This window comes from Nansenia antarctica (assembly GCF_963989245.1).
Source record: "Nansenia antarctica genome assembly, chromosome: 2".
Classification (NCBI taxonomy): Eukaryota; Metazoa; Chordata; class Actinopteri; order Argentiniformes; family Microstomatidae; genus Nansenia; species Nansenia antarctica.
Window position 1 is genome coordinate 3872889 of NC_137675.1, and position 10377 is coordinate 3883265.

General features: G+C 43.8%; 2 protein-coding genes across 2 annotated transcripts in view; both read right to left on the bottom strand.

The window, feature by feature from the left end:
- Positions 1 to 912: 912 nt before the first annotated feature.
- Positions 913 to 3468, bottom strand: LOC308151817 (lipopolysaccharide-induced tumor necrosis factor-alpha factor homolog; the record flags this gene model as incomplete). Its single annotated transcript, XM_080524707.1, has 3 exons — positions 913 to 1029; positions 1637 to 1769; positions 3444 to 3468. The coding sequence occupies 3 exons, from the start codon at positions 3466 to 3468 to the stop codon at positions 921 to 923; spliced, it is 267 nt and encodes an 88-aa protein (XP_080380833.1). The 3' UTR covers positions 913 to 920.
- A 3401-nt stretch (positions 3469 to 6869) lies between these two features.
- txndc11 (thioredoxin domain containing 11) overlaps positions 6870 to 10377 on the bottom strand; it is a gene marked incomplete at its 3' end in the record, with an annotated part of 21633 nt that continues 18125 nt past the window's right edge. Inside the window, exon 13 of the mRNA XM_080524708.1 lies at positions 6870 to 7434. Within this exon, the coding sequence (XP_080380834.1) occupies positions 6870 to 7434 (565 nt within the window). The remainder of the gene's footprint in view (positions 7435 to 10377) is intronic.

Below are 10377 nucleotides of genomic sequence, written 5' to 3' on the forward strand. Positions count from 1 at the left end.
GAACCGGAGACCCTGCGGTTACATGGTCAACGCTTAACCCACTACGCCACCTAAGCGCCCCCTTAAAGTATATTTTGCATACTAACCATACTATTATACACAGAGTCTATATCTAGAGTCTACTGTTTAGTCAAATGTATATTTAGTAAGTGACATAGTCTCAACATAGTACACATCATAAGTGACATAGTTTCAACATAGTACACATCATTTATATATATATTTTTGTAGTTTCGTTTTGTCATTTCATTGGACAGATACAGTGAAGACAGACAGGAAAGTAAGGAGAAGAAGGGAGAGAGGGCATGTCAGCAGGGCATGGGCCTGAACCCATGCCGACATGGGCAAATGTGTGCACTGTAGACCCAGGCCATGGTGCTAGACCACTGGACCACCCCAGGCCATGGTGCTAGACCACTGGACCACCCCAGGCCATGGTACTAGACCACTGGACCACCCCAGGCCATGGTGCTAGACCACTGGACCACCCCAGGCCAGGTGACCACATCATTAATATTCATAGTATACACCATTTTTTCATACTGCGAAATGTCCTGATTTTGCATACTGAAAACCTCTCCTCAATAGCCTACAGTGTAAACTTTCTAACATGGCCATACTGAGCAGGCACATGACGGAAATTTACGAAAAATTCACAGGATGGAAACCAATGGCCACATTGTACACATGTTATCCTGTTGCCAAGGCAACACCTAACTGCTCAAAAAGCGGACCGGCATGGTGGTGGGGTGGGGACACACACTGTCAATGACAACCTTCTGTGACAGTTTAAATTCACTTAGATTTATTTAGACGATTTTTAGCGGTAACACAAGGTACATTCAGCTCTACTGGGGCAAGAGAAACAGGACAAAACACTTCCTCGAGACACAGGAGGAGCGTAGCGCTTACATAGGCGCTTATAAACGCTTATAAACACCCAGGACGGTCTTGCAGACGGGGCAGGTGTGTGTGACGTCTTTCACCCGGTCCACACAGAATGGGATGAGACAGCAACCTAACGCACAGCTGGAAAGACAAGATGGGGGTGGAAGAAAGAGAAGATGAGGTGGAAGAAAGAAAGAGAAGATGAGGTGGAAGAAAGAGAAGATGAGGTGAAAGAGAGAGGAGATGGAGGTAAAGAAAATTTGACGGCATATATATATAATTTAATGATATTGGCTATTTTGTGAAACAATGCCATGAAACAGTCAAGGGAAAGCTAACATTAGTCCTACAGTCAAAGCTAACATTAGTCCTACAGTCAAGCTAACATTAGTCCTACAGTCAAGCCATATTATGTCAGTTATTCTAGTTCATAATCTATCATGTAGCCACTAGCCATGCAAAACCTCTAGGGTTAGGGTTAAGGTTAGGGCTAGGGTCTAGGGTTAGGGCTAGGACTAGGGTTACAGTTAGGGCTAGGATTAGAGCTAGGGTTAGGGTCTAGGGTTAGAGGCTAGGGTTAGGGTCTAGGATCTAGGGTTAGGACTAGGATTAGGGTCTAGGGTTAGGGTCTAGTTAGGACTAGGACTAGGGTTAGGGGCTAGGGTCTAGAGTTAGGACTAGGGTTAGGGGCTAGGGTCTAGAGTTAGGGGCTAGGGTTAGGGTCTAGGGTCTAGGGTCTAGCTCATACCCGCAGAAGAAGAGTCCTCCACAGCAGAGGTAGGTGAGGAGGCCGGCGTCGAAGTCCACCTCGCTAACAACGCTCTGGTTGCAGGTCGGACAGGACACCTGCATGGGGGTCTCCCCAAACGGGGCGATGGCCACTAGAGGGAGGGGGGGTGGGTGGAGGCAGAGACATCGTAAACAACATGATTAGAACTACAACACCCATCCTGCCTAGAGAACTAGAACACCCCACACCCATCACTTAGGTTGACCAACTGTCGTTGTGGTGCATCTCAGTGCAGGAACAATGGAATGTGGCAGTTGGTTGGTCTTGAACTTTTGATTGAGGATGTTTTCCTTGTTGAAACTAAGGCCTGGACTACACGTATATGGATATTTTTTTAAGCGGATATTTCCGTCCTCGTTTAAAAAATAAAAAAAATCTGTCCACACCACAAAAATATCTCTGTCCATACGAAAAGCCAAGACTGAACACGATCTGTCAAATACCGTAGATTAGAAGAACGTTATGGGCATGCGCAGTCAGTTGTAATCAAACGGTGGCAGTGACTCAAAACGTAAACGCCGGAAATTATATATTGATGACTCAGAGAGAAGGTTGAATCGTAATCATTGTATTAGGCAGATCTGGGTTGCATTCCCATGTACAGATGTTTCCAAGGCAGCATGCTCTGTTAAGTCCAAGCTTCAAGCATGGCTACAACATAGGAGATGTCGAGCTTGGCTGCGGCTGGTGCCGAGCATGGCTGTGGCATAAAGAGATGCCAAGCAAAGTACTGATTGTTTGTTACAGCTTATATACCGTTCTCAGAGAGGAAATAGCTTTACCTCGTAACTTACAATACTGACATTAGTTCCCATACATGGCTATCCTGTGTTCATGCTGTTCTACTCTGCAGCTGACCACTGCAGTAAGGCTCCTATGTCCTTAGAGTTAAACTGGTCTTACTGTTACTTGATATGGTATATGCCTGCTCCTAAGAATGTTGCTTACTACTGAGAGTGGGCACACATAAAATATGTTTAAGGTTAAACAATGAGTATTGCAATATTTGATAGGCACACAACATTTGCATATAGTTACACAAAAACGCATCATAACACAGACCAAACTCTTTGAAACAGACAGACAGAAAAGCAAGTTATGGCGACCAAGAAGAAAGCAAAAACTAATTATTTTGTGTGGACCGACAATGAAGTTGAGCCATTGTTGCTGTTGACAACTGTTTTGCTTCAATGCGCATGTGTGAACAGCTCGACACTTGACGTCATTGCATCAACACCAGCTCCGTTTAACATAACCACACTGATCCACTCAATTGGATATTTTTTTATTTCTTCACTTTTTTATCCGTTTAGAGAAATCTCCGTTTATGTGAGTGAGAACGCTGTGTTCGTATGGTCGAGAGGCCCAATTGTAAAAAAAAAAATATAAAAAAAAATGAGTTTAGAAAAATATCCATATACGTGTAGTCCAGGCCTAAGTGGTTGTTTTTTATTGGTTTATTTGTATTGATTGGTGTTTTATAATGTTGTAATTTTGTATTTGTGTTATGTATGGTTGTAAACTGTGTGGATGCAGGGCTGCCTTGTAAAAGTGGGTTAGGGTTAAAACAGGGCTTGGTCTCAATGATACTCCCTGTTAAAGTAAAGGTGAAATAAAAATCATTTTTTAAATATACAACTGACAAAATCATGATGTTGAGTCATGACTAGCGTTTAACATTTCTATACTTTACGGCCTTTGTTCTCCACGATCCCCAAAACACAGAATGTCATATTTCAAACGTAAACGGAGCTCGCACACTTACCAACAGTAACCTGGGTGTTCGCCATCCTCCCTGTAATCACACTGTCATTCCAGTAGTGAAACACAGAGAGAGAGAAAGATAAGCTAATGAAACGATTAGCCAACAGCCAATGATGAGAGAACAAGAGAAAGAGCCAGGGAGAGAGAGAGAGAGAGAGAGAGACAGAGAGAGAGAGACAGAGAGAGAGAGAGAGAGAGAGACAGAGAGAGAGAGACAGAGAGAGAGACAGAGAGAGAGACAGAGAGAGAGAGAGAGAGACAGAGAGAGAGACAGAGAGAGAGAGATAGAGAGAGACAGAGAGAGAGACAGAGAGAGAAAGAGAGAGAGAGAGAGAGAAACAGAGAGAGAGACAGAGAGAGAGACAGAGAGAGAGAGAGAGAGAGACAGAGAGAGAGACAGAGAGAGAGAGATAGAGAGAGACAGAGAGAGAGACAGAGAGAGAAAGAGAGAGAGAGAGAGAAACAGAGAGAGAGACAGAGAGAGAGATAGAGAGAGAGACAGAGAGAGAAAGAGAGAGAGAGAGAGAAACAGAGAGAGAGAGACAGAGAGAGAGAGAGAGAAACAGGAAAAATAATAATAATAAAAAATACACTTGCACAAAATCAACTGGGCATAAGTGTTACTTACAGATGTGGCGTACGCGTCTGGCTACTGTATCACTGGCTACAGACCCGTCTGCCTGCTCAAGACCCAGAACTTATGACAGAAACACCCCGACCACACCCTCTCTAACCCCTCCCAGAGTGGGCAGCCAGAGACAGGGAGGGAGGGAGGGGGGGGAGAGAGAGAGAGAGAGAGAGAGAGAGAGAGAGAGAGAGAGAGAGAGAGAGAGAGAGAGAAGGGGCTGAGTATGATAAAAAAAGAGAGAGAGAGACAGAGACAGAGACAGAGAGAGAGAGAGAGAGAGAGAGAGAGAGACAGAGACACAGAGAGAGATAGAGACAGAGACAGAGACAGAGACAGAGAGAGAGAGAGAGAGAGAGAGAGAGAGAGAGACAGAGACAGAGACAGAGACACAGAGAGAGATAGAGAGAGAGAGTGAGATGGAGGTCAGTTTAGGGTGTTTCCATCTCGTGATTAAGATTAGGAAATGAGTATGTGTCAAACTGACCACAGAGAATCTCCCTCCCTCCCTCCCTCCATCCTCCCTCCCTTCCTCCCTCCCTCCATCCTCCCTCCCTCCCTCCTCCCTCCTCTGAAATACAGTCATTTGCTAATGGCAGGATGAGGGGGAATAGTTTGTGGAGCGAGGAGCGTGAGAGTGAGATGGAGGTCAGACACACACACACACACGGATACACACACAGCCCTGGGAGCTTTCTCTGAGATGCAGTAATGGGCAGCACATGCTTTTGTGCTGCTAAATTAGGTTATGCTTATAACACTGAACCACACACACACACACACACACACACACACACACACACACACACACACACACACACACACACACACACACACACACACACACACACACACACACACACACACACACACACACACACACACACACACACACACACACACACACACACACACACACACACACACACACACACACACACCCACACACACACACCACTGTGCCAGGAAGACAGGCATGGTCATGGGAGTCTACCCACCTCTCTCTGGACATCATGTGCTCTAGGTCTTAATCAACAATGAAAGAGCATTTCTCTGTGTTGTACACACATACTACCACATGTCCAGGTGTCCTTGGGCAAGACACTGAACCCCAAATTGCTCCCAATGAGCGGGCCGGCACCTTGCATGGTAGCTTGGCCGCCATCGGTGTGTGAATGTGTGTGTGAATGGGTGAATGAGAGGCCGTTGTAAAGAGCTTTGGAATAAGGTGCTATATAAGTACAGTCCATTTACCAAGGAAACATTGGATACAACGTTATATATATACCACTTTGAGCTGCAACGTTTGCAGGAAAAGTGCTATACAAATACAAGTTATTATTATTATTATTATTATTATTAACGTGGATGATTCAATCAAACCGTTCTTCTTTTCTTTTCTTTTTTAATCAGTAAAAATCTGTGCAATATTTCACATGTAAACAACTGCAGCATTGTAGCCCTCATACCTGAATGGTTACACAGAAACACACGTCCTTTTAGTGATCGGAGGATTCTTGTAAAAATAGATTAAATTTAACGACAAACTAAACCGTTGATCTGGGGGAATATCAGTGTCCATTTGACAAGAACAACAAACCAACGGATACATCAGAGAGAAGTTCTCTAAAATAAAATCTATACACTACAAACTCCTCCGAGTGTCTTTTAGCTCGTTGAAAATGTAAAAATGTAAAAAAAAAAAAGAAAAAAAAAGAATCCATTTAGGTTCTTCGGTGACCTCTTGACCCTCACTGGATCGTCATTGGTCGAGCTCAAAAGTGAACCAATCACGTCGTAGTAGCAGTCTCTTGGACCCCCTTCCCTCCCTTTGATTGGCATTGGTTGGCACTGAATATTCCCTTTCCGGACTGTTTTGAATTCTAGTTCTGGAGTCTCAGAGGTCAGAGGTCAGTGTGATAGATATGACAGCTTCAGGACGAGTCTCCCAGACAGAGATGAAGTCTAGTCCTAGTCCTCGTCTACTCCTGGATGAAACACCAAGGTTCCACGGAGAATAGAAAGTGCTTTCAAGTCCAGGGAGTCGGGTTCATCTGTGTCTGGGAAACCACACCTTAGAGGTCTCTTCTACTAGAGAACTCTCTCTCTCTCTCTCTCTCTGCTTCTCTCTCTCTCTCTCTCTGCTTCTCTCTCTCTCCTTCTCTCTGTTTAGTTCCAACAGGCTTCCTATGATAAGTCTTACAGCTGCTCTGTCCTGCCTATGCAGTATTCTCCTCCTTCCATTAGCAGTAGAACCACTCTCCTCCTCCTCATCTCCCTCCTTCCTCTCCTCCTCCCTCCTTCCTCTCCTCCTCCCTCCTTCCCCTAGCAGTAGAACCACTCTCCTCCTCCCTCCTTCCTCTCCTCCTCCCCTCTTCCTCTCCTCCTCCCTCCTTCCCCTAGCAGTAGAACCACTCTCCTCCTCCCTCCTTCCTCTCCTCCTCCCTCCTTCCTCTCCTCCTCCCTCCTTCCCCTAGCAGTAGAACCACTCTCCTCCTCCCTCCTTCCTCTCCTCCTCCCCTCTTCCTCTCCTCCACCCTTCCTCATCCTTCCTGTGTGCTCCTTTCCTTTCCTTCCATCTCAGCTCTCCTCTTTCCCTCCCTCCCTCCCTCCCTCTCTCTCTCCCTAATGGATCCTCCATTAGCACAAAGAGCAGAGTGTTCCGTCATGAGGTCACGTGGTCCCCCTGCTTCCTCTCCTCCTTCCTCTCCTCCCTCCTTCCCCCTCCCTCCCTCTCTCTCTCTCTCTCTCTCTCTCTCTCTCTCTCTCTCTCTCTCTCTCTCTCATAGTTCCCATCAATACTCATGAGGCCATGTAGCTCCTCTGCTCTCCCTCCTCCTCCTCCTCCTCCTCCCACTCCTCCCTCTCCTCCTCCTCCTCCCTCCCCCTCTCCCTCAGGGCCCCCAGTAGCAGCCTCAGCAGGGTGTTCTCGTTGAGCAGGTCCTCCGAGGCGTCCGCCAGCTCCCTCAGCCTCCGGACCGCCCGGCCCAGCTGGCGGCTCGTCTCCCGGTGCTGGTCCTCCAGGCTCCGCCTCTCGTCCCGCAGCTGGGCATTGTGGGCCCGCAGCTCGGCATTCTGGGTCTCCAGGGACTCGGCGTGGAGGCTGAGCAGGCGGTTGTCGCGCCACAGGCGGGCCAGCTGCTGGGAGAGGCGTTCCCGGGCGCGGTGCAGCGTACGGACCTCGCCCCGCAGCGCCCGGAACTCCGCCTCCAGCAGGGGGTTGTGGGTCTTGTGCCCCGCCCCCCCCTGCTCCTTGCCGCCGCCGCCGCCTCCTCTGATTGGCCGGTCGGTGTGCTTCAGGACGAAGCGCAGCAGGTTGGGCAGCGTGATGGGCTGGTCCTCAGGGAACTTGACGCTCAGGTGTTTCCTAGGCGACGGAGAGGACGGGAGAGGCGGTGATACGTGTGTTATAGATGTGTTATAGGTGTGTTATAGATGTGTTATAGGTGTGTTATAGATGTGTTATAGGTGTGTTATAGATGTGTTATAGATGTGTTATGGGTGTGTTATAGATGTGTTATAGATGTGTTATAGATGTGTTATAGATGTGTTATGGGTGTGTTATAGGTAGTGTTATAGATGTGTTATAGGTAGTGTTATAGATGTGTTATAGGTAGTGTTATAGATGTGTTATAGATGTGTTATAGGTGTGTTATAGGTGTGTTATAGATGTGTTATAGGTAGTGTTATAGATGTGTTATAGGTAGTGTTATAGATGTGTTATAGGTAGTGTTATAGATGTGTTATAGGTAGTGTTATAGATGTGTTATAGGTAGTGTTATAGATGTGTTATAGATGTGTTATAGATGTGTTATAGGTGTGTTATAGATGTGTTATAGATGTGTTATAGATGTGTTATAGATGTGTTATAGGTAGTGTTATAGATGTGTTATAGATGTGTTATAGATGTGTTATAGGTAGTGTTATAGATGTGTTATAGATGTGTTATAGGTGTGTTATAGATGTGTTATAGATGTGTTATAGATGTGTTATAGATGTGTTATAGATGTGTTATAGGTAGTGTTATAGATGTGTTATAGATGTGTTATAGATGTGTTATAGATGTGTTATAGGTGTGTTATAGATGTGTTATAGATGTGTTATAGATGTGTTATAGACGTGTTATAGGTAGTGTTATAGATGTGTTATAGATGTGTTATAGGTGTGTTATAGATGTGTTATAGATGTGTTATAGATGTGTTATAGATGTGTTATAGATAGTGTTATAGATGTGTTATAGATGTGTTATAGATGTGTTATAGGTAGTGTTATAGATGTGTTATAGGTGTGTTATAGATGTGTTATAGATGTGTTATAGGTAGTGTTATAGATAGTGTTATAGATAGTGTTATAGATGTGTTATAGATGTGTTATAGGTGTGTTATAGGTGTGTTATAGATGTGTTATAGATGTGTTATAGATGTGTTATAGATGTGTTATAGGTAGTGTTATAGATAGTGTTATAGATGTGTTATAGATGTGTTATAGGTGTGTTATAGGTGTGTTATAGATGTGTTATAGATGTGTTATAGATGTGTTATAGATGTGTTATAGATGTGTTATAGGTGTGTTATAGGTAGTGTTATAGATGTGTTATAGGTGTGTTATAGATGTGTTATAGATGTGTTATAGGTGTGTTATAGGTGTGTTATAGGTAGTGTTATAGATGTGTTATAGATGTGTTATAGATGTGTTATAGATGTGTTATAGATGTGTTATAGATGTGTTATAGATGTGTTATAGGTGTGTTATAGATGTGTTATAGATGTGTTATAGATGTGTTATAGATGTGTTATAGATGTGTTATAGGTAGTGTTATAGATGTGTTATAGATGTGTTATAGATGTGTTATAGGTAGTGTTATAGATGTGTTATAGATGTGTTATAGGTGTGTTATAGATGTGTTATAGATGTGTTATAGATGTGTTATAGATGTGTTATAGATGTGTTATAGGTAGTGTTATAGATGTGTTATAGATGTGTTATAGATGTGTTATAGATGTGTTATAGGTGTGTTATAGATGTGTTATAGATGTGTTATAGATGTGTTATAGATGTGTTATAGACGTGTTATAGGTAGTGTTATAGATGTGTTATAGATGTGTTATAGATGTGTTATAGATGTGTTATAGGTGTGTTATAGACGTGTTATAGATGTGTTATAGATGTGTTATAGATGTGTTATAGATGTGTTATAGATAGTGTTATAGATGTGTTATAGATGTGTTATAGGTAGTGTTATAGATGTGTTATAGGTGTGTTATAGATGTGTTATAGATGTGTTATAGATGTGTTATAGATGTGTTATAGGTAGTGTTATAGATAGTGTTATAGATAGTGTTATAGATGTGTTATAGATGTGTTATAGGTGTGTTATAGGTGTGTTATAGATGTGTTATAGATGTGTTATAGATGTGTTATAGATGTGTTATAGGTAGTGTTATAGATAGTGTTATAGATGTGTTATAGATGTGTTATAGGTGTGTTATAGGTGTGTTATAGATGTGTTATAGATGTGTTATAGATGTGTTATAGATGTGTTATAGATAGGAGGCCTGTTTCTCCTCTGTGCTCTTCAATATTGGGCAATCAAGCATCAAGCCTTCTTCTATTGTGAAAGATGTAATGGGGAGGCTTCCTGTGTGTTTGTCACACCAGCTAAGACAGTCCTGGGATGCTGTGGACTCTCGTATGGAACTAGACTAGTATAAAAGACTAAGAACTGCGTAGATGGTTTCGACAGCCATTGTCATATATCCACTAGTCTGTAACAGACGACTTCAATGAAAGGCCTCATTAAGCCATTTGACTCGAGCTACTTTACTAAGAACCAATTACATCCAGGTGTGTGTCTTACCTGTGTGTGTGTGTGTGTCTTACCTGTGTGTGTGTGTGTGTGTGTGTGTTACCTGTGTGTGTGTGTGTGTGTTACCTGTGTGTGTGTGTGTGTTACCTGTGTGTGTGTGTTACCTGTGTGTGTGTGTGTGTTACCTGTGTGTGTGTGTGTGTGTTACCTGTGTGTGTGTGTGTGTGTGTGTGTGACCTGTGTGTGTGTGTGTGTGTGTGTTACCTGTGTGTGTGTGTGTTACCTGTGTGTGTGTGTGTGTGTGTGTGTGTGTCTGTGTGTTACCTGTGTGTGTGTCTGTGTGTTACCTGTGTGTGTGTGTGTGTGTCTGTGTGTTACCTGTGTGTGTGTGTGTGTGTTACCTGTGTGTGTGTGTGTTACCTGTGTGTGTGTGTGTGTGTGTGTGTGTGTGTCTGTGTGTTACCTGTGTGTGTGTGTCTGTGTGTTACCTGTGTGTGTGTGTGT